This window comes from Nomascus leucogenys, chromosome 15 (assembly GCF_006542625.1).
Source record: "Nomascus leucogenys isolate Asia chromosome 15, Asia_NLE_v1, whole genome shotgun sequence".
Lineage (NCBI taxonomy): Eukaryota > Metazoa > Chordata > Mammalia > Primates > Hylobatidae > Nomascus > Nomascus leucogenys.
Window position 1 is genome coordinate 62,981,418 of NC_044395.1, and position 25,209 is coordinate 63,006,626.

A 25,209-nucleotide genomic window follows, 5' to 3' on the forward strand; every position below is an offset into this window, starting at 1 on the left:
GGCGTGCACCACCCTGCCCAGCTAAGTTTTGTATTTTTAGTAGAGATGGCATTTCACCGTGTTGGCCAGGATGGTCTCGATCTCTTGACCTCGTGATCCACCCATGTTGGCCTCCCAAGGTGCTGGGATTACAGGCGTGAACCACCACACCTGGCCAGTTTTTCTCACTCTTAAAACAGTGTAGCTCTTGTAGCCCTCATACCCCTTCTAAGACTATCTTTTGCCTTTCTCCTCCCAGGGATTATACTTTGATTTGCTAGATGAAGTGGACCTAAGCCTCCATTAATTCTTTTTGTTAGGGCCAAGTAAACACTTATTTGGCCTTTTGTGAATTAGGAATGTCAGTATATAATAACAATGTTTTCAACTTTTAACTATATACTGTTTACCTGTGCTTTTAAATTGGAAGATGGTTGTCTGTGTTTGGAGAAAGTCATTTTGACAGTCTTGGGGCTATATGGGTTTTAATTATTCTTAGTAGAACCATTGCAGATATTTCCCATTAACTTTAATTGCAGTTCTCTGTAGAAAAATTTTCTGAGAACCCAATGTAATGTGTTCACTGAGCAAATCTTTTTTTCGTTTCATTTCAGTTGGAAAGACATCTTTGATCACCAGATTCATGTATGACAGTTTTGACAACACCTATCAGGTATTTTTGCCTATTTGTTGTCTATTTTGTGTTACAAGTAATATTCAGTATTCAAGATATTTTTTTAAAAATTATTTACATGCAGTTGTGGATGTAAAAGTACTTCCTGTAATCTGGAAAATGCTGTATAAATACAATGTGTAAATGATTTTGTCCAGTCCTAGGATAAACTTTATCGTTTGATTTCTTTTGTCTCTTCCAAAGTCTGTTGAAATATATCTCCAATATCATCTAGGATGGCATTAGAAGTAATGGTGGATATTCTCTATAGATTGTGTACAAGCCTAGGATTCTGTGACATTTTTTATCTACACTTGAAATTAAGAATAAATGAATAATGAAATTAGAAATCATTAACAAAAGGATATTTGGCACATTCACAAATATGTGGAAATTAAACAATACACACCTAAATAATTAATGTCAAAGATGAAATCACAAGAGAAATTAGAAAATGCTTTGAGATGAATAAAAAAGAAAACACAGCATACCAAAACTTATGGTATACAACTAAAGCAGTGCTATACAAAAAAGAAAAGAGATACTAAATAAATAGCCTAACGTTCTACTTTAAGAAACTAGAAGAAAACTAAACCCAAAGCAAACAGAAGGAAGAAGCTATTTTAAAATTTAGGTATTATCATTATTCCTGTATGGTGAGGCCAGTAGATCAGGAGATGATTGCCATTGAAAAGATAGTTTGTTATACTCACAGATCCTAAGAGAAGAGGGCATGCCATGCCAGAGGGGGCCACATGGGGAAGCACTGGGTCAGTTAAAAGGCAGGTGGCTGGGGAAATGTGGACAAAAGCCTTGATTGTGGTTTTCAGGGGAGGCACACAAGACAGGGTAAGTAGGTTTAGGATTAGCTAGTTCGGATAATTTCAGGGATTCTGGGGTTGAGGGGCTGTTCCTAGTTGTCTAGTACCTGGCCCAGGTGATTAGGGCAGTGTAGTATTGGTCCTCAGTGCCATAGAGGAGGTGCTAGGGTTGGCTTTGGATTGGTTAGTTTGCCTATGAAAGGAGTACTCAAAGGTGAGTTTACTATCTCTAAGGAAAAAGCTAATCCTGGCAGGGGCAGTCCCTCCAGTGTCAACAAGGACCCTTGATGTCAAAACATAAAAACTATAGAAAGTAAAAAGACATGCTTAATACAGAAGTCAATAAAGGTTAAAGCAGAAATATATGAAAGAGAGAACAGAAAAACAGTGGAGGAAATCAATGAAACCAAAAGCGGTTCCTTGAAAAGATCAAAACATTGATTAACTTTAGCTAGACTGATCAAGAAAAAAAAGAAGACTCAAGTTCTAAAATCAGCAAAGAGGGAACATTACCACCAACCATACAGAAATAAAAAGGGTTGACTGGGCGCAGTGGCTCATGCCTGTAATCCCAGCACTTTGGGAGGCTGAGGTGGGTGGATCACCTGAGGTCAGGAGTACAAGACCAGCTTGGCCAATATGGCAAAACTCCATCTCTACTAAGAATTCAAAAATTAGCCAGGCATAATGGTGGGCGCCTGTAGTCCCAGCTGCTTGGGTGGCTGAGCCAGGAGAATCGCTTACCCAGGAGGCAGAGGTTGCAATGAGCTGAGATCATACCACTGCACTCCAGCCTGGGTGACAGAGTGAGACTCCATCTCAAAAATAAAATAAAAAAGGGTTATAATGGAATGCTGTGAACAATTATATGCTAACTAATTAGATGACAGGTAAAATGGGCAAATTCCAAGAAAGACACAATCTACTAAAACTATCTCAAGAAGAAATAGAAAATCTGAATATATATATATAAGTAGAGAGAATTAGTAATAAAAAAACTGCCCACATAGAAAATCCCAGCATCAGATAATTTCATTGGTCAATTCTATGAAACATTTGGAGAACAATACCAATACTTTGTAAAACTCTTCTGAAAAATAGAGGAGAACACTACCCAACTCATTCTGTGAGGTCAGTTACTCTAATATTCAACCCAGACAGAGATATCAAAATTAAACTACAGACCAATATCCCCTATGAATATAGACACAAAAATTGTCAACAAAATACTACCAAAGTGAATCCAGCAACATGTTAAAAAGATATACACTATTATTTTTATTTCATTTATTATTATTATTGAAACAAAGACAGACTTGCTATGTTGCCCAGGCTGGTATTGAACTCCCGGGCCCAAGCAACCCTTTTACCTTGGCTTCCCAAAGTGCTGGTATTACAGGCATGAGCAACCACACCTGGCCTATGTGTCATTTAACAAGTGGAATATACAAAAAGCAATAAACATAATGCATTCTTTGAATAAAATAAAGGACAAAATCACATGATCATTTCAATGTACACATAAAGAGCATTTGACAAAATCCAGCAGCCTTTCATGATAAAAACATACAACAGCAAACTAGGAATAGAAGGAAACTTCAAAATGGTAACGAGCATCCATAAAAATGCCACATCTAATATACTTAATGTGAAAGGCTGAACGCTTTCTAAGATCAGGAACAAGTAAGGATGTCTGCCCTCACAACCTACACAGTTTCAATACAAAAAATCAAAGAACAAACAAACTAAAAGGAATAAATTAGTAATCTTAAGAGCAAGTACTTTGAGGCACTAAGCACATTGTAAATCTTTTACCATGTTAACTCTTTGAAATGTTTTTTTATTACCACTACTTTTCAGTTATGAAATGTTTTTGTTAAACAATTGGGGAGCATAGATTTAAATTGCCTTGTTAAATGAATTAAAAAAATTTTAAGTTAAAAAAAGAAAACAAGTTACTCTTAATCTACTTATCCATTTTATATGTATTGTAGTTAGCATAAAAACTTGATTTCATTTGTCATTCGGTAGATTAAAGAAAAAAACTTGATTTCAATTGCTTTGTCTTTGTAATACAGCAAATGTTAATCTGATTAAGGCTGTCACTCATTAACTGCTGCTGTCTTGATTATTAAACCATTTTTATTTTTCAGAAAGGTTTTTAGGGTAATCTTAAAATCTGAATCCTCTTAGTATGTATTTTTCCACATTTGAAGTATTTATTTCAGGAATATGGCTTCTGAATTGAATCTTCCCGAAAAACAAAAACATGGGCATTTCTTTTCTAGGAAAGCTATGTAATGAGCCTTAGAGTTGGAAGCACCTTTATTTATGTCTTAGTTCTACCATTTAGTAGTTGGATGGGTTTGGATCAATTACTAAATTTTTCAGAATACGGATTTTCACATCTGTAAAGTGAGAATCATAATCCCTATGGATGGTGACTCCATTCTTTTTTGGGGGGAAAAAACGTTCTTTTTTTTTTTTTTTTTTTTTTTTTTTCCAAGAGATGGAGTATTGCTTTGTCGCCCAGGCTGGAGTGCAGTGGCATGATCATAGCTCATTGCCACCTTGAATTCTTGAGCTAACGGATTTCTCCTGCCTCAGCCTCCTAAGTAGCTGGGACTACAGGTACACACCACCACTCCCAGCTAATTAAAAAAAATTTTTTTTGTACAGATGGGTTTTTGCCATCTTGCCTAAGTCTTGAACTCAGGCTCAAGAGATCCTCCTGCCTCAGCCTCCCAAAGTGCTGGGATTACAGGGATGAGCCAACATGCCTGGCCAAAAGCTCTGTTCTTTTGTGATTATTACCATTTACCATTGAGAACAACATTGATTGTTTTCTTTCTTTCTTTGAATACTTTAGCACTTGTTTTCATAGTACTCCTCTTCATTATAACCTGTCAGCATTTTAGACAACTGTAATGTTCACATAGACAATCTACTAGCCTCCTGTACTTTTCGTTTCCATAATCTCAGACCTTCTCTGAAAATCATGTATTCTCTTCTCAGACCACAATCTTGTATCCTTCCAATTTTTTTATTCAGGTACTTTTACTATAATAGTTTCTACTCCAGTGGTTCACATCAAAACCTTCAACCCATTAATTCCTCCATGTTGTTTTTATTTTATTTTTTCATTTTTAAAAAATAATTTTTCTTCTATTTTTTTTTTTTTTTTTTTTTTTTTTTTTTTTTAAGACAGGGTTTCACTCTGTCACCCAGGCTGGAGTGCAGTGGTGTGATCTTGGCTCACTGCAGCCTCCATCCCCCCAGGCTCAAGCGATTCTCCCACCTCAGCCTCCTGAGTAGCTGGAACTATAAGTGTGCACCACTATGCCTTTTTTTTTTTGAGACAGAGTCTCACTCTGTCACCCAGGCTGGAGTGCAGTGGCGCAATCTCGGCTCACTGCAAGCTCCGCCTCCCGGGTTCACGCCATTCTCCTGCCTCAGCCTCCCACGTAGATGGGACTGCAGGCACCCGCCACCACGCCTGGCTAATTTTTCGTATTTTTAGTAGAGACAGGGTTTCACTGTGCTAGCCAGGATGGTGTCGATCTCCTGACCTCGTGATCCACCTGCCTCGGCCTCCCAAAGTGCTGGGATTACAGGTGTGAGCCACTGTGCCTGGACTCTTTTTTTTTTTTTTTTTTTTTTTTGAGATGGAGTCTTGCTCTGTCACCCAGGCTAGAGTGCAGTGGCGCAATCTCTGCTTACTGCCTCCTGGGTTCAAGCGATTCTCCTGCCTTAGCCTCCGGAATAGCTGGGACTACACACGCGCACCACCACACCTGGCTAATTTTTGTATTTTTAGTAGAGACGGGGTTTCACCATATTGGCCAGGCTGGTCTCAAACTCCTGATCTTGTGATCTGCCCACCTCAGCCTTCCAAAGTGCTGGGATTGCAGACGTGAGCCACCACACCTGGCCTTTTTTGTATTTTTAGTAGAGACAGGTTCTTGCCGTGTTGCCCAGACTGATGACAAACACCTGAGCTCAAGCAATCCGGCTGCCTTGGCCTCCTAAAGTGCTGGGATTATTGGCATGAGCCACCGCGCCCGGCCCTTCCATGTTGTTTTTAAACATCAGGTCCTGTGTCTTCTGTCTTAACCTTTCTCCTTTTTTAGCTTAGACTCCATGGGAAATTCTTTAACTTTCTAGCCTCTTGATATGGTTTGGCTATGTCCCCACCCAAATCTCATCTTGAATTGTAACTCCCACAATTCCCACATGTTGTGGGAGAGATCCAGTGGAAGATAATTGAATCATTGGGGGTAGTTTCCCACATACTGTTCTCATGGTAATGAATAAGTCTCACGAGATCTGATGGTTTCATAAAGGGAAACCCTTTTCGCTTGCCTCTCATTCTCTGTTGTTGCCTCCATGTAAGAAGTACCTTTCGCCTTCCACTATGATTGTGAGGCCTCCCCAGCCATGTGGAACTGCAAGTCCATTAAACCTCCTTTTCTTTATAAATTACCCAGTCTCGGGCATGTCTTTATTGGCAGCGCCAAAACAGACTAATACACTTCTCTTTGGTTCAATCACATATGCTTGGCAAAATTCGCATTATGAACCCAGTCATCTCATTTCTCCTCATTGGTTCTTGAATACGTTAATGTTGCTAGTGTCAACTAGGTTATCAGTTTACCAAGCACTCTTTGGAGTAACTATTTCATACTAACTCTATACTCCTGAAAACCTAACTTTACCACTTTTACCACTCTTCTTTGACCCTTACTTTGAAGACCTTGTTTCTTAGAGAAATGGAAAGTATAAGGCGGGAATGCCCGTATTTATTTTTCTTACCACGTCATCTGGGTACATGTAACAGTATTTATACCAATCCTCTTTCATTCCAGTATACTGCAGTAAATGCCTTCTTCCTATCAAAAGCCAGTCCCTAACTGTGCTAAATCTTATCTTCCCTGGCATTTGTCATTCTCAACATCTTCATTTTTCTTTATTTCCTGGAGTTTTTGTTATGTACCAGGCACTATTCTGCATCTTGGGTATATAGCATACTGCAGTGAACAAACCAACCAACCTTACTCTCATGGAACTTCTAGTGGGGAGAAGTTGGACAGTTAACAGTTAATCAAATAATTTATTAATCTAGTCAAAAGTGCTATAAAGAAATACATTTAGGAGGCCAGGCGCAGTGGCTCACGCCTGTAATCCCAGCACTTTGGGAGGCCAAGGCGGGCGGATCACGAGGTCTGGAGATTGACACCATGCTGGCTAACACGGTGAAACCCCGTCTCTACTAAAAATACAAAAAATTAGCCGGGCCTGGTGGCGGGCGCCTGTAGTCCCGGCTATTCGGGAGGCCGAGGCAGGAGTATGGTGTGAACCCAGGAGGCGGAGGTTGCGGTGAGCCGAGATCGCGCCACTGCACTCCAGCCTGGGTGACAGAGCGAGACTCCGTCTCAAAAAAAAAGAACGAAATGCATTTAGGAAAACATGATCTTAGCATGATAATGATTGTGGCCTTTATAGTACTACCTAGCTGCATAATTTGTAAGTCACAATTTGCTATATTCAGAGAAGGAAGAGAGTACTGTTCTTGACTTACATACTATAAAATTTACTTTTAGTTATCTTTGTGAGGTTGCCTATGTATACCAACAAATGTACTTTGATGTTCGAATTAATACATTCTCAAGTGAATGTTTTTGTCATGGAAGAGAAAATGAAGTGTCCAGTGGGATATCTTTTTCTTTGCTTTTGAAGTCACCTTTTGAATTGCTGTTGTTTTACATTCTTTACATAGCTGTTCTTGAGTGTGAACTTCCTGCAGCCTATATGCAGTAATCTCATATTAAGTCAAAGTGAATGAGAAATGCATAAGCGTTTATATGGAATTTGAGAAACAGTTCAATTTTTTCTTTAAAAACCTATTTGTTAGAAATATTTGCGCTACGGGAATTGACATACATAAAGTTTGTGGTGTTTTATTTATGTAACTAAAAATATCTTACATATTGAAATGCAAGGTACTGGTTTACAGTATATAGATATGTGGGTAGGAGTGGTGAGAGTCATTTTCTTAGCCTTTGTTGAGTATCCTATCTAAAAATATTGACACCATACCATAATATTTTCTATAGTTCTTTTCCTGTTTTTTTTTCTCTTATACTACTCTCTAACATACTATTTTACTTAATTAGCTTATTGTTTGTCTGTCTTAGCAGACTGTAACCTCTGCAAGGGCATAGATTCTTGTCTGCTTTTTATTCTTTTACCACAGGATTCTCAGCTCCTAATGATGGTGCCTAGTAGGCAATCAATAAATATTTCTTTCGGCCAGGCGCAGTGGCTCATGGCTGTAATCCCAGCACTTTGGGAGGCCGAGGTGGGCAGATCACTTGAGGTCAGGAGTTCGAGACCAGCCTGGCCAACATATAGGGAAACCCCGTCTCTACTAAAAAATACAAAAATTAACCGGGTGTGGTGGTGCACACCTGTAGTCCCAGCTACTTGGGAAGCTGAGGCAGGACAATTGCTTGAACCTAGGAGGCGGAGGTTGCAGTGAGCCAAGATCACCACACTGCACTCCAGCCTGGGTGACAGAGCAAGACTCTGTCTCTCAAAATAAATAAATAAAATAAAATAAATAAGTAAAATAAATCTTTTTTTCCCCCCCAGTATTTGGAAGGAATAGAGTTCAATAAATATTCCTGATGAATGTGGACAGGTTTACATGATTTTTAAATGTGTTCCGTCCAATTTGGGTAGAGACTAACTGCATGTTTGTTCATCACTCTTGTACCTTACACAGTATTTGCAAGTACGTGCTTAATAAATATTTGATGAGCAAGCTGGGCACATTGGCTCATGCCTGTAATCCCGGCACTTTGGGAGGCCGAGGTCGGGGGGATCACTTGAGGCCAGGAGTTCAAGACCAGCCTGGCCAACATGACGAAACCCCATCTCTACTAAAAATACAAAAAGTAGCAGGGCTTGGTGGTGAATACCTGTAATCCCAGCTACTTGAGAGGCTGAGGCACTAGAATTGCTTGAACCCAGGAGGCAGAAATTGCGGTGAGCCAAGATCATGCCACTGCACTCCAGCCTGGGCGACTGAGCGAGACTCTGTCTCTAAATAAATAAATAAATAAATAATTGATGAATGAATAAATGAGAACTAAATGGGGCAATGTGTATAAATCGGCACTTAGTAGATAATCAATTTATGTAATTTACTGTAGCTTTCATTCTTGAATATGTGTAAAAACATGTAAAGACTTACCAACATTGCATTGGTTTTTCATGTAAGGATATTATCTTTAGGCAGGGTGCAGTGGCTCATGCCTATAGTCCCAGCGCGTTGGAAGGCCAAGTGCGGAAGATCTCTTGAACCTAGGAGTTCCAGACTAGCCTGGACAACACGGCAAAACCCTGTCTCTACAAAAAAATACAGAAATTAGTGGGGCATGGTGGCATGCACCTGTAGTCCCAGCTACTCGACGGGATTGCTTGAGCCAGGAGGTTGAGGCTGCACTGAGCCAAAATCACACCCCTGTATACCAGCTTGGGCAACAGAGTGTGAGACCCTGTCTCAAAAAAAAAAAAATTATTTAAATTTTATTTACAGAAGCATCAGAAAAGAATAAAATACTCAGGAACAAATTTAACAAACAGCATAAGACTATAGAAAACACTGCTGGGAGAAATTAAAGGAGACACATGTATTAGTTTGTTCTCATGCTGCTAATAAAGAGATAACCCAAGACTGGGTAATTTATAAAGGAAAGAGGTTTAATAGACTCAAAGTTCCGCATGGCTGGGGAGGCCTCAGGAAACTTACAATCATGGCAGAAGGGGAAGCAAACATGTCCTTCTTCACATGGCAGCAACAAGGAGAAGCACAGAGCAAAGAGAGGGGAAATCCTTTTATAAAACCATCAGATCTCGTGAGAACTCAACTATGACACACACAAAATTCTATTTTCCTGCCAACAGAAATAAAATCCCCAACTGATGGACCACTTTTCTGATCTAGTTTTTAATTGTTTTTTAGGAACTTAAAATTCTTAGTGACTCATATTTTAAATGCACAGACTCAGTTTCTGTTTTAAGGAATATGGCACAAAGATATTTAGGGAAAAAGTATGTATGTACACACACACACACACACACACACATATACATAGTATAGGTGCACACAAACATTAATGAGGTGGTTAAACTTCTAAAATAGAGTCCATATCAACATCCTCTTTCTGGGGTCATTTGTCTTTCTTCCATTCTTTTTATTTATCTCCCCTAATTAATATTGGACTGGTTTTTAACTTGTATACTTTTTTTCCTTTCTTTTTTGTAGTCTGCCTTCTTTCTATTCTCTTACTTCACCATTTTCTCTTGATAGGGAAAACAGCAGCCAGGCAATAGAACTTTACATGTGTTTTCACCACAGAAGGAAGCTATCATTGTGTGGTACAGAGGAAAACTTGTTTTCCTTACCTAATGACTTTTATTTTATATTGGAAAAATCATGTCTGTTATGGAAAGTTATGATGTTTGTGAGTCTCTGGCTGTCTATGGCATTAGGACAGTTGACAATATATCAGCAATATTTTATAAAACTGCTCTTGGGGCAAATACCATTCTGAGTGGAAAACAATCAGATACTCAAACTAAAGTTCAAATACAAATATTTAAACCAAAGTTACCATTATCGTGTTATTTGTAAAATGAGAAAAATAGGGATGAGAATAAGCTACCTGGCAGGAATGTATAAAGATTAGAGATGTTCATGTAGAAGGCTTAAAACAATCTCTGATATGAAGCAAGTGCTGAATACATGGAAATCATTATCACTGGAAATTTTGTTTGTCCTTAATTGACTATGTTGTATTGATTTGTTTATTCATTATTTCTTCCACAATCATGAGTCCCATTTGAATCCTAAACTGCTGGCCACCATTAAACTGTTATTATTTGTTAACTTGTTTGTTTTGTTTTACAGGCAACAATTGGCATTGACTTTTTATCAAAAACTATGTACTTGGAGGATCGAACAGTGAGTAATATTTTCAGTGTGCAATTTTCTGCAACATTCCAGGTTAGAAAACTGCGATCAAAGTTATCAATGATTGTCACCATAAGAAGTACTTAGCAAAGTTACCAAAGATAGTTTACAGTTGTTGGGAAAAACTCTTATTACCGAGCGAGTAGTACTTGGCAGTCATCTTGATTTGGAAAAATGAAAACAAAGAGCTTTACAGAGAATCAAAGGAGAATTTTTATGAAGAAATTAAAGCTACTAAAGACCTAAATGCCACTCTTGATTTCAATTTGTGAACTTCAAGATTTTTTTTGTCAGGATAGGATGCGTATCAAAGTGACTGACAAAAAAGAAGTTATGTGGGCTGGGTGTGGTGGCTCACACCTGTAATCCCAGCACTTTGGGAGGCTGAGGCAGGTGGATCATCTGAGGTCAGGAGTTTGAGACCAGCTTGGTCAACATGATGAAACCCCGTCTCTATTAAAAATATAAAAAATTAGCCAGGCGTGGTGGCAGGCGCCTATAATCCCAGCTACTTGGGAGGCTGAGGCAGGAGAACCGCTTGAACCCAGGAGGCGGAGGTTGCAGTGAGCTGAGATTGCGCCATTGCACTCTAGCCTGGGCAACAAGAGCGAAACTCCGTTGCAAAAAAAAAAAAAAAAATGTGTATTTATTTGTTGGATTTTTGTCTTTCATCCTTTGGAATGTTTTCTTTAAATACAGTGTAAAATCTGTATTCTAGCCCACTACCCCTTGAAGACATACTTATCACCTAAACAGTGAATATCTTAAATGCAGTATTTTGAGACCTGCACCCAAAAACATTATTTTATTTCCAGTGTTATTTCTTATGTGTTTTTTTTTTCCTGAATATTCTCTTTTATGTTTTGATATATAGCATGTCATTTCTTAAAATTTGAAAGCGGCTAGGTGCGGTGGCTCACGCCTGTAATCCCAGCACTTTGGGAGGCCAGGGTGGGCAGATCACCTGAGGTCAGGAGTTCAAGACCAGCCTGGCCAACATGGTGAAACCCCATCTCTTCTAAAAGTACAAAAATTAGCTGGGCGTGGTGGTGGGCGCCTGTAATCCCAGCTACTCGGGAGGCTGAGGCAGGAGAATCGTTTGAACCCGGGAGGCAGAGGTTGCAGTGAGCCGAGATCACACCACTGCACTTCAGCCTGAGCGACAAGAATGAGATTCTGTCTCAAAAAAAAAAAAAAAAAAAAATTGAAACCTTGGAAACTACTTTATCATGATGCAAGAACTTGATACTTGTTTTTAGGCTTTTCTTCCTGTAATATAGATATGAGATAGTACGTAAAGACATTTTTATGTAGGGCTGCAAAAAGGTCTTCCTGCTTTTTGTTACATTATACACACACACTCGCGCGTGCGCACACACACACTCGCATATTCTGGGGAAAAATGTATGGGAGAAATACAAGCACAGTAGTTAAAGACCCGGTTTCAAAGCATTCTAGACCCAATAGGAAAGAGACACATTTTAGCTTGAGAGAAGCTTTCAAAGAAGCATTATTTCCTTTACTCTGATAGCTTAGACTGCTCATTGACATTTACCTTAGGTTTTTTTGTTTTGTTTTGTTTCTTTCTCTGTAACCATCAACAGTCTACTTTTTGCCACCTGGAAGGCATAGGGATTCAAATAGGTTTTAGGTAGGGAAAAAGGGAAGCCATATTTCTGATTCTGTGAAACTTTTCCCAGTGGCATTTTCCAGTCATTTGTGTTTGGAGTATGCAAATTTTTAATATTTCTCCCTTTTGAAAAAGGAGTTTTGTGTTATTTTCTTTCCTCACTCCCTGCAACCTCTTGCATGAGTCTTCTTTCTACTTCCTTCCCACCCTCTCCCTTTTAAAAAAAACATTGTTTCTTTTTTCTTTTTAGTATTAGTTTGGTTTTTTGTTTTTTTTTTATTTATTTTTTCCCATCTCACAGATCAGGCTTCAGCTGTGGGATACTGCGGGTCAGGAACGTTTCCGTAGCCTCATTCCCAGTTACATCCGTGATTCTGCTGCAGCTGTAGTAGTTTACGATATCACAAGTAGGTATATTGCAACGGGTTGACATTTCTTATTTTTCTTGCTTGTTTGACTGATTTTGTTGTTAGGTACGATTGCAATTATGGGACACAGCAGGTCAAGAGCGGTTCAGGAGCTTGATTCCTAGCTACATTCGTGACTCCACTGTGGCAGTTGTTGTTTATGATATCACAAGTGAGTGGAGGGAATTATGCATTTCTAATCTTCTTTCAGCCTTTAGCTTAGCTGCATGCATGTTCTTGTCTTGTGCTTGTTTTCCTTACTGGCATGTAAAAATAAGTTTTATCATAGTAAATTACATACCAGCCAGGTCAGAAATATTTGCTTTGGTGTTTATACCAATATGCTTTATATGTAACTGTGCCAGGTTTTTTGCCCCAGAAATTTTCTTTTGGGTCCAATTATGAATCCTCTTCAAGGGTTTCTTAGTATCCTGTTATTCGTAAACCATACCATAATTATAGTTGGAGGAATGTTTCCTTGATCTCAGATTTCTCTAAAATAAAATAATCTGCATTTAAGTCTCTTGCCAAGTTTTCCAAATCCTCCAAGCTTTTTATTAAGGCTATTACAAGCTTCTGCTAGCCAGCTTTTCTCTGCTTTCCCCTTCCAGCCGTTCTCTCTCTGTAGAGGAAGACAGAGAAAACATAATGTACAGTTTTCTATTAATCTTTTTTATTTGAATCATATTTTGGTTCTGTGACTGATTTATTGACTTTGTTGCTAACAAATTACACTTTCATTTCTCTCCAAGAAAAAAATTTTAAATAGGAGGTGAAACAACTAGTAGTCTTTTTCTTTTTTCTAAAGATTGAATAATAATGCCTGTGGCCTTTTAAGTGACTGTAAATTTTCCGTGAAGCATTGGTGACTGACAAGAAAATGCTTTCTGATTGAAATTGCCTTTGTAAATTGGTTTATGACATATATTAGGCAATATTAAACATTATTCCATATAGTGGTTCATAATTTATAGGAAAACCAGGGTCTTGAACTCCTGGGCTCAAGAGATCCTCCTGCCTCAGCCTTCTAAAGTGCTAGGATTAGGCCGGACACAGTGGCTCACGCCGGAAATCCCCACACTTTGGGTGGCCAAGGCAGGCGGATCACCTGAGGTCAGGAGTTTGAGACCAGCCTGACCAACGTGATGAAACGCCATCTCTACTAAAAATGCAAAATTAGCCAGGTGTGGTGGCGCATGCCTGTAATCCCAGTTACTTGAGAGACTGAGGCAGGAAAATCTTTTGAACCTGGGAGGCGGAGGTTGCAGTGAGCCAAGATCGTGCCATTGCACTCCAGCCTGGGCAACAAGAGCAAAACTCCGTCTCAACTACAACAACAACAACAACAAAAACCAAAGTGCTAGGATTACAGGCATGAACCATTGTGCCCAGCCCAGTATCTGGGGCTTTCTTTTTAAATTTTTAAAAAATATGTACCACACTACACAGATGTAGTATCTTGGGCTAAAAAAAATCTTAAATAGACAAAGGAACTAGTAATACTGTTACTATACATTTTTGCATATCTCCTCAATTAGGAATCGTTATCTAATAACGAATAATTGTGCTGGCAAAATTAGAAGATTGCATTCAAGGACTTTTTTTGAGATAGGTGCTATATGCAGTCTTTCTTCCTTTGCACCTTTACTTTGGGTTGCTGTTTGTTTTAAAAAAAAGAGGTATGTTCATATTGTGCATTGACACGTTTTGTAGCTTTAAAATGTTTGTGCTTACTTTAACCACAGCAAGTGAAACCTGGTGTATTTTTTTTAAATCCACAAATGTGATTCAAATATTAGTATGTTGTTTAGCTGCTTTAATAAGTGTTGAAGTACTCTACTTAGAATCCAACACTAGAAAAGATAAATTTTCTTACAAGCGTTTCTGATGCATTAAACAAATAAACTTTAGGTTAAAGTGATCACAAACTGAGAAAGCAGTGCAAACAGTGGTGTTGAAAGCTATTGAAAGGCTTTACAAATTTTCTGGATGTGTTGGGACTTACTGGCTGACATACTTTGGAAAATGCTTTCTTTGTCATGTTTGGTATGTGTAAGTGATCAAAAAAGCATTGTGGCAATGTGACACCATATTATCTGCCATAGCTGTCCTTATATTTCAAAAAGTTTTTTTTTTTTTTTTCAATTAAATACTACATTGCACTCATTTGGTCGTGTTCAAAAAATTTTTAAACTACTCTAAAAGGAACCTTGAAGATTTTATTCTTGTAATTTGTTTAAATTGCTGACAGTTGTAATCAGATAAAATGGAGTCATGTTGCAGGCACATTAAAAGTGGGGTACTAATGTGCCAGCCCCCTTCCAACTTCCAGGGCTTTTTTGGAGGGAGGTGCCCACCACCTGGGGAGGCATTTTTCAGCAACACTAATCTCTCTGTCTACCCTCCTATACCAGATGTTAACTCATTCCAGCAAACTACAAAGTGGATTGATGATGTCAGAACAGAAAGAGGAAGTGATGTTATCATCATGCTAGTAGGAAATAAAACAGATCTTGCTGACAAGAGGTATGGAGTTATTTTATGTGTGTGTAATGTTTGATTTCTGTGTTATGCAGCCTTTTATTTTTGTTCACTGAAAAATTGTTTTGAAAGGAGACATGCTTAATCCTTAAGTTTATGTCCTCCCCTGCTTTTCTTTAGCGTGGGAACCTCAAATATAAATGTAAATATTAAACACCCAGTCCTTAAGGGAAATGAATTTTATTTTGTTTAAGCCCATGTGTAAATAACTCTTGTGCAAGTTTGTTTAGACATGAAGCCGGTAAATATTTTCCATTTTTTAGATCTCATAAGCATGAAAAGTGTTTTGTTAAAGAGCAAACCATTTTGGAAAAACCTTCTCTTTAAAAATTGTTCATAATGATTAAATGCACACTCTTTTCTTAATAGTCTTCTTATAAACATTCGTTATAATTCAGTGGTGTGGATTTTTGTTTTTTGGTTGTTGTTTTTAATTGTGTGGCTGAGCCAGACTGTGTAGTTGCACTGAATAGCTTGATTGTGATACCTTAGTCAAATGAGCAAAGTGATATTCAAGTCACAGGATGCAAAATATATTAACATTCACTGTAGAACCCATGGCTTGAATCTTTGCTTTCAGCATTCTTAAGCGATTTACTGCATATTCTTTCTGCTTTAAATAGTTTTGACTATACTACTTAATAGTAAGAGCTTTTACTATTTATTTGTTTATTCATGAGATGGATATTGAAATTCGGGTAATGAACTTGTGATATTAATTCAAGTGTTGCAAAGAAAGCCAGTGTTAAAAGACTTGTGGAGATGTGAAGCCCATTTCTGCCCATGGCACCTCAGTTAGAATTGTTAGTACAGGCCGGGCGCGGTGGCTCACAACTGTAATCCCAGCACTTTGGGAGGCCAAGGACGGTGGAACACTAGGTCAGGAGTTCAAGACCAGCCTGGCCAAGATGGTGAAACCCCGTCTCTACTAAAAATACAAAATTAGCTGGGTGCTGTGGCATGCACCTGTAATCCCAGCTACTCGGGAGGCTGAGGCAGGAGAATCGCTTGAACTGGGGGAGCGGAGGTTGCAGTGAGCTGAAATCGTGCCACTGCACTCCAGCCTGGGCAACAGAGTGAGACTCCGTCTCAAAAAAAAAAAAAAAAAAAGTATTGGTAGTACAGTTGCAAAAAAGTCTTTCTTAATTTAAAAGTAAATTCGAAATGATTTCATCTTTTCTTTATAAAAATCTGTTTTGGACATGAATTGCTATGAAGGAAATTTTCACTATTTTATTTATCCTCACTCTAGAGACTTTGTAGATACTTTTTTTTTTTTTTTTTTTTAGATGGAGTCTCATTCTGTCGCCCAGGCTGGAATGCAGTGGTGTGATCTCAGCTCACTGCAACCTCCACCACCTGGGTTCAAGCGATTCTTCTGCCTCAGCCTCCTGAGTAGCTGGGATTACAGGCGCCTGCCACTGCGTCCTGCAAATTTTTTTATTTTTAGTAGAGACGGGGTTTCACCATGTTGGCCAGGCTGGTCTTGAACTCCTGACCTCGTGATCCACCCGCCTTAGCCTCCCAAAGTGCCAGGCATGAGCCACTGCGCCCTGCCAGTACCTTCATTTTATTTATTTATTTATTTTTGAGTTGGAGTCTCGCATTGTCACCTGGGTTGGAGTGCAATGGCGCGATCTTGGCTCACTGCAACCTCTGCCTCCCAGGCTCAAGTGATTCTCCTGCCTCAGCCTCCCGAGTAGCTGGGATTACTGGTGCCTGCCACCATGCCCGGCTCATTTTTTGTATTTTTAGTAGAGACGAGGTTTCACTGTGTTGGCCAGGCTGGTCTCAAACTCCTGACCTTGTGATCCGCCCACCTTGGCCTTCCAAAGTGCTGGGATTACAGGCATGAGTCACTGCGCCCAGCCTCTTCATTTTTAAGTAGAAAAATTGTATATCTGAATTGTTTCCCTTTATAGCCAGAGTTATCCGAGGAGTATGCTTATAAGGATTTTTTTATTGCGTAATATTTCAGTTGAGTGCACAAATGGTAGAAACTTATCAAATTATATATATATATATATTTTGTTTGTTTGTTTGTTTGTTTTTGAGATGGAGTTTCGCTCTTGTTGCTTAGGCTAGAGTACAATGGCACCATCTTGGCTCACTGCAACCTCAGTCTCCCAGGCTTAAGTGATTCTCCTGCCTCAGCCTCCTGAGTGGCTGGAATTACAAGAGCTTGCCACCACATCTGGCTAATTTTTGTATTTTTTAGTAGTGACGGGGTTTCACCATGTTGGCCAGGCTGGTCTCGAACTCCTGACCTCAGGTGATCTACCCGCCTGGACTTCCCAAAGTGTTGGGATTACAGGCATGAGCCACCACGCCCTATCTAAAATTATATTTATAATAATTCTTCTTTAAGGTAATATTTGTCATTTGCTTTGAAATTACCATCTTTCTTGGTAATCTTTGCCAGACTATCATCTCTCAACTGTTCACATTTAAAAGAATTAGAGCTTGTTCATTCCACAAAAATGATTTTCAAATGGCTAAAAGACTTAATTTTTTAAAGCATCTTTATATTTTGGCCTTTTATAAGCATGGCATGAAATCCTGAAGCCATAAAGGGAATGATTGATAAGTTTGAATACATAGCATATTCTCCTGTTAGATTGACTATGATTCAGAAGATTTAAATGCACAATGTTTTCTTTTTCTTTTCTTTTTTTTTTTGAGACAGAGTCTCGCTGTCTCCCAGGCTGGAGCCATTCTCCTGCCTTAGCCTCCTGCGTAGCTGGGACTAGGCACCCGCCAGCACGCCCGGCTGATTTTTTGTGTTTTTAGTAGAGACGGGGTTTCACCGTGTTAGCCAGGATGGTCTTGATCTCCTGACCTCGTGATCCACCTGCCTCAGTCTCCCAAAGTGCTGGGATTACAGGTGTGAGCCACCGCGCCCAGCCCTGAAAGCCAAATGAAAATAAATGTTTTAAGGAGAAGACAGTTATTAACTATTCCAAATGCTCTTTAAGGTCAAACCAAATGAAGACTGAGAATTAACCACTGGATTAGAAGTTTGGAGGTTACTAATGTTGTTGACGAGTAGTCACACTGAAGTGGTGGGGTTGAAAATCTCACTACAGTAGGTTCAAGACAGAATGCTCCTCTCACCTCTGAAGTTATAAGATAAGATGAACAAGATGACCCTATTTATATTAATAATAGTAAAAGAAAAATCTGGCCAGCATAGTGGCTCACCCCTCCCAGCACTTTGGGAATCCAAGGCAGGCAGATCACTTGAGGCCAGGAGTTCGAGACCAGCCTGGCCAAAATAGCGAAACTCTGTCTCTACTAAAAATATAAAAATTAGCCAGGTGAGGTGGCACATGCCTGTAATCCCAGCTACTTGGGTGGCTGAGACATGAGAATCACTTGATCCCAGGAGGTGGAGGTCAGTGATGTGAGATCGTGTCACTGCACTCCAGCCTGGGTGACAGAGTGAGACTGTCAAAAAAAAAAAAAAAAAAGCCTCTATAATTAAAGCAATGTGGTCTTGCTGCATGAAAAGTTACGGAAAAGTAGAACAGAGTAGAAAAGCTAGAAACAGGCGAACGCGGTGGCTCATGCCTGTAGTCCCAGCACTTTGGGAGGCCAAGGCAGGTGGATTACCTGAGGTCAGGAGTTCGAGACCAGCCTGGCCAACCTGGTGAAACCTCGTCTCTACTAAAAATACAAAAATTAGCTGGACGTGGTGGCACGTGCCTGTAATCCCAGCTACTCAGGAGGCTGAGGCAGAAGAATTGCTTGAGCCCAGGAGGTGGAGGTTGCAGTGAGCTGTGATCGTGCCACTGCACTCCAGCCTGGCTAACAGAGTGAGATTGTCTCAAAAAAAAAAAAAAAAAGAAAAAAAGAAACAGACCCAGTTTCATATGGAAAATAAGTATGAAGGTGGTACCTCAAATCACTGGGGAAAATGAACTATGTAATAAATTGATTGGAGTAACTGGTTAAATGTATAGAAAAGATAAAGTTGGATCAGGTTCTCATATTACACCAGGACAAATTCTAAAGAGATTAGAGATTTAATTGTGAAAATAAAATAAGGACTAACTGAATTCTGGTTCTTAATGATACTAATGCTATGACACAAAATAAGGGAAAATGTAAAGTTTGATTACTTTAAACATTATAAACAAAGCAAATGGCAAACTAGGGAAAAGTATTTGTAAATCATATCAAAAATGGCTAATATCCCAAATAAAAAAGCCTCTAAAAATAGAGAAGAAAAAAGATAAACATCGCTATAGAAAAATTGACTAGAAATATGAACGGTTCATGGAGAGAGTAACGTAGCTCTTAATTATCTGAAAAGAAGCTCAGTCTTGCTCTTACTGGAGTACTGATTGAAACTGCACTGAGAAATATTTTTGCCTCAGATTCAGACTGCCAGAATTCCAAGTTTGTTGAAATCCTCTGCTAGCAAGGCTATAAGGAAAGCAGTTACTCTCATAAATTGCTGAGGCAATGCAGAATGGTAATACTCCTATGGAGGAGAGAGAGTTGATTTTTGGCAATATCTAATATAGACATTTAGCCCTTGACCTGGAAATCCCACTTCTAGGAATCTCCTCAAGATACATTGGTAAGAGTACAAAAAGACATATATACAAGTCTATTTCCTATAGCACTATTTGTAATATCTAGCACTATTTGTAATGTCTGAAGACTGTAAACAACCCAGGTGCCCACAAAAGGAAAATGGTTTGACAAACTTACGAACATCCTTTTAAAAGAGTACTAGACAGGTACAAAAAGGAATGAAGAATGTATATATTACTGTGGAGTGAATCTTCAGGATATATGACTAAGTGAAAAAATGCAAGGTGAAGTAGTATGTAACATATGGTACAGTTTACTTAAGAGAGAAATACAGATGTATATACACATTACCTAAAACAAAATGAGGACACTACTGGGCTGCCATCCCAGCTGGACTGCTGCTGTGGAGCTCAGCATCAAGTACTTCCAGGAGAAGCTTCAGTGGGACCTGGAGGCAGAGCATGGTGGAGGTAGAGGGTACAACCCTCACACCACTGTGCTGTATGTCCATCTTTCAAGTCCTGGTGGTGCCCGCAGAGTTTGAAGGGAAGCCACTGCTTCAGAGATACCAGGTGGTAAATGCATGCCTAGTGGAAGTGTGTTCCTCTGCATCTATGCCATTGAGCAGAAAGCCTTTGAGTCCCAATTAGTGGGCCCATGAGTGGCCAAAATGAGGGACTGGGACCTGTATAGCCATTAAACTATAAATCAGGGCCAAAAAGGAAAGATAAATTATAAGTTTAAAGAAAATGGGCTAGGCATAGTGACTTAACACCTCTATTCCCAAAGGAAGCTGAAGCAGAAGGATCATTTAAGGTCAGGAGTTCGAGGTTACAGTGAGCTACAATCTTGCCACTGCACTCATGTGTGCAACAGAGCGAGACCTTGTCTCAAAAAAAAAAAAAAAATTAACTTTTTTTTCAAGGCTGAGTCTCGCTCTGTTGCCCAGGCTGGAGTGCAGTAGCACAACCTCGGCTCACTGCAACTTCCACCTCCCGGGTTTAAGTGATTCTCCTGCTTCAGCCTCCTGAGTAGCTGGGACTACAGGGATGCACCACGACACCCAGCCAATTTTCATATTTTTAGTAGAGATGGGGTTTTATCATGTTGGCCAGGCTGGTCTTGAACTCTGACCTCAAATGATCCACCCGCCTCGGCCTCCCAAAGTGCTGGGATTACAGGCGTGAGCCACCACACCTGGCTAGATCTTAACTGTTTTTAGTAAACATGTTGGTGATGATGTTGGATATTGTTATGTCAAAATGATTGTCTATATTCTGCATAAAATAAATGAATACTTTGCTTAATGATTGTCTTTGGGAACTGGGATTTTGGACACGGGAGATGGAAATACAGATATAAGATTAATAAAGTTAAATATAAAAAATGTAAGCATGAATTCATTACATTTTTTAGCATTTGAAAATTTTTAATATTTTCTAGCTCTGTCTACTGAAAAGATTTAAACCAGGAGGAATGAGCCCACATTACCATATGTAGATACTGTTTCTTTCCAAAGGAACCAGGGCTACTTGAAGAAATGACAAATTAGGCATCTGGGCCAGAAAATGTAAACAATGGGGCTGGAACATCATGTCATACCATAAATCAAAGAAAGACCATTGAGGTTATGTCAGATTCAGGAGAGCCAACTCAAAGAAGCTTTACTGGTCAAACTGTAGGAAAACTTGAAAATCAGTAATTACTATAAAACATGTTAAATATGTTTAAATCCACGAGTCCAAGTACCTCAGGATAACCAAATAATTGAGAAAGTTTCTTTCTAAAGAAGTATTTAATTTGCTATAAAGGACATTGGAATAACTGGCAGTAAAGGATGTTATTGGGATAATTGACAAGAATAAAACCTATAGATTCAATGATGGTATGATGTTGATGTTAATTCCCAGATTTAATAATTGTACTGTGGTTATATAAGAGAATGTCCTTGTTTTTAGGAAATTCACACTGCTGAAGTATTTAGGGCTAAAGGTCTGCAGATTGGCAGTTTACTCTCAAACAGTTTTTTAAAAGTGTTTTAGAAAATTTATATACACAGAGAGAATGAGAAGATAAAACAAGCAAATGTAAAATCTTAACAGTTGGAGTGTTATGTAAGAGAATGTTCTTGTTTTTAGGGAGTGGAGAATTCTAGAATAATAATTTCTTATAGGCAAGAAGGGAATGGGATCTAATACATAGGTGTAAGTTTTGAGAATAGGACAATTCTTTCATAGTAATAGGACTAGAGGTAGAATATAAGGGCACACTTGCAAGTAGATGGAAGCTTGTGGAAATTCTCTTCCATTGCCCAGTTTTCCGTGTTGTAGGAAGCAGGGTTTGTCAGCTGATAGTTTAAATCTAACTAATCAGAACATTTGTATATTTATGGAATACTTATCTGCCAGCTTAAGCTTTAGGAATACCAATATAAATGACATAATCTTGCACTTGAGAGCTCACAATTTGAGACACAGTGCTAATTGTAATGCATCACAAAATACCCTGTAAAGGAAATATTAAAATATTAATATTTTGTATCTAGAGGCTTTACCATACATGTCTTTGACTCACTTACTTCACTTACAGAAATTCACAAAATCGGTTGGGCATGGTGGCTCATACCTCTAATCCCAGCATTTTGGTAGGCTGAGATGGGTGGATCACCTGAGGTCAGGAGTTTGAGACCAGCCTGGCCAACATGGTGAAACTCTGTCTCTACTAAAAATACAAAAATTAGCCGGGCGTGCTGGTGGGCGCCTGTAATCCCAGCTACTCAGGAGGCTGAGGCAGGAGAATCGCTTGAACCCAGGTGGTGAAGGTTGCAGTGAGCTGAGATCGCACCATTGCACTCCAGCCTGGGTGACAAGAGCAAAACTTTCTCAAAAAAAAAGAAATCCACAAAATCTAACCTAAGGAAATGATTTGCAGTGCACAAAATATTAAGCACAGATATTTAGGGCAACAATTTTCATAGTAGTGTAAAATTGGAAAGCAACTTGCATTCTAATAGTTTGGGAATGGTTATATAAATTATAGGAGCAAATTGACAAATTGTCTAGCCATAAAAATTATTTTACACAAAGATTTGAATTTTAAGGCCAAAAGCCTGTGGTCTGATATTAAGGGACAGAGGCAAGCTATTAAGTGTTTTTTGTTTTGTTTTGTTTTTAGCTTTTTCTTTTTTTGAGACAGGGTCTGTTGCCCAGACTGGAGTGCAGTGATGTGGTGGCCTAATAATGGCTTGCTGCAGCCTCAACATTCCTGGGCTCGAGCATCCTCAAGCTATTAAGTTTGTAAAAGTAAAAAAATTATAGGATGAGCCCAGTCAAGTGAAAGCAAATCAGTAACAAAAAAAAGTCTTTAAAAAAAATGTTAAGTATAAACACACAGAAACACACAAATTTCAAGAGTGTGGCAGATTAATGAATTTTTAAACTAATGTGACCTGTATAACCAGTCCTTATATCAAGGAAAGTTATTTTCAGAGCTTTCTTTGTAATCTTTATAATACTGTCTCATGTCTCAAAAGTAAGAAGTTTGTTTGTTTCTTTACAGGCAAGTGTCAATTGAGGAGGGAGAGAGGAAAGCCAAAGAGCTGAATGTTATGTTTATTGAAACTAGTGCAAAAGCTGGATACAATGTAAAGCAGGTAAGTTGGGTTGAGGTTACCAGATTGAAAAAATGTGAAATAATTGTGTGAGTATTCTATTCTCTGGTGTATAGGTTTTCTTCCACCTGGCAAGGGCAGGCCTTACAAACTAGCAGTATATTTTCAAACAGTGAAAAATATAAATGTGGCATAGTTTTTGGAAAAACAGAAAAGACTTGCCAAACTTCAGATTGTGAATAGAACTACTGCAAAGTGGTAAATCTACCATATTGTCACTACATTCCTACTGCATTGCTTTAAAGGTAAATTTTATTTTCCTTTCTTTTCTTTTCTTTTTTCTTTTTTTTTTTTTTGAGATGGAGTTTCGCTCTTGTTGCCCAGGCTGGAATGCAATGGCACGATCTCGGCTCACTGCAACCTCCGCCTCCTGGGTTCAAGCAGTTCTCCTGCCTCCGCCTCTCGAGTAGCTGGGATTACTGGCATGCGCCACCACGCCCGGCTAATTTTGTATTTTTAGTAGAGATGGGGTTTTTTCCATGTTGGTCTCGAACTCCTGACCTCAGATGATCCACCTGCCTTGGCCTCCCAAAGTGCTGGGACAAGTGTGAGCCACCATGCCCGGCCAGTAAATTTTCTTTATTTCAGAGTTTGATGCCAAGACTGAGATAAATGAAAGCAAGTATTTGCTATCAGTAATCGTGTTCTACTTCTTGTTGTCAAAGTAAATTCTGGTTACTTTATCCTTAATAAACTGCTGGTGTTTGAACAATGTTTACAACAGGTCTTTTTGGGGGAGGGCAGGAAAATATAGGGAGATGTCACATTATCAAGCCATTTTCTACAAGATAGGTCAGCCAGCGACTCACATGCTTAACTCTTCAATCATGTAGAGTAGTGGTCCCAGATTTATAAGATTTATGGACCAATAATTTTTTTTTTTTTTTTTTTGAGATGGAGTCTTGCTCTGTCACCCAGGCTGGAATGCAGTGGCGCGATCTCGGCTCACTGCAAGCTTCACCTCCCAGGTTCACGCCATTCTCCTGCCTCAGCCTCCCAAGTAGCTGGGACTACAGGTGCCCGCATCACGCCCAGCTAATGTTTTGTATTTTTAGTAGAGACGGGGTTTCACCGTGTTAGCCAGGACGTTCTCAATCTCCTGACCTCGTGATCTGCCCGCCTCAGCCTCCTAAAGTGCTGGGATTACAGGTGTGAGCCACCGTGCCCGACCTAGACCAATAATTTTCTTAATTGAGGGTGATCAACAGAGGGTAACAGTAACATCCTTTAAATAATTAAAGCTTTACGAAAAAGTCTTTATATTGTTTTTATATTTTTTAATTTATTTCCCTCCATGCCTTGAATCATTATGTAAGTAGTATTGAATGATCACTAATTCTTTCCTCATTAACATATTGTTTCATGGTCATGGTTCGATATTTGTGCTCATGCTTTTGTTTCCTTTGCTTGGAATGTTCATTTTTTTTTTCCTTTCCTAATTGTACATAAGTTTCAGTTTAGATGTCAGCTCCTTAGTAACATTTTCTCTGACATTTCCCATCCTACCCCCTGTCTGTGACACCTGATTCTCTTATGTGTTTTCACAGACCTGATCTCAGCAAAAACAGTATCATTACTTACCACAGTATATTGAAAATCTCTCTCTCTCTCGCTCATCAGAATTATATATTCCCAGAACCTAGCAATGTGTATGGAACTTAGTAAGTGATACGTAACTGAACCCATAGGAGCCACAGACAGTTAAATAATTTGTGTTATACCATTATATTAGCCATATGCCACTATTCGAAGACAAAGCAGTGAGTAGCTTCATCTGGCTTTCTCTTTTCTATTTCTTATATATTTTTTCTCTTATATCTATTTATTTTTTTGTTTGAGACAGGGTCTTGCTGTGTCACCCAGGCTGAGTGAAGTGGTGCAATCTCGGCTCACTGCAACCTCTGCCTCC

General features: G+C 39.0%; 1 protein-coding gene across 2 annotated transcripts in view; it reads left to right on the plus strand.

The window, feature by feature from the left end:
• The window catches only part of RAB6A (RAB6A, member RAS oncogene family), a 91,954-nt gene that overhangs the window by 33,172 nt on the left and 33,573 nt on the right, over positions 1-25,209 (plus strand). Inside the window, exons 2-6 of one of the 2 annotated variants that reach the window (XM_003254741.3) lie at positions 594-652; positions 10,448-10,501; positions 12,442-12,547; positions 14,962-15,073; positions 23,189-23,282. In XM_003254741.3, coding sequence (XP_003254789.1) covers positions 594-652; positions 10,448-10,501; positions 12,442-12,547; positions 14,962-15,073; positions 23,189-23,282 — 425 coding nt within the window. Of the gene's footprint in view, positions 1-593; positions 653-10,447; positions 10,502-12,441; positions 12,548-12,613; positions 12,720-14,961; positions 15,074-23,188; positions 23,283-25,209 lie in introns of both variants that reach the window. The other variant, XM_003254740.3, reaches the window with a different exon arrangement.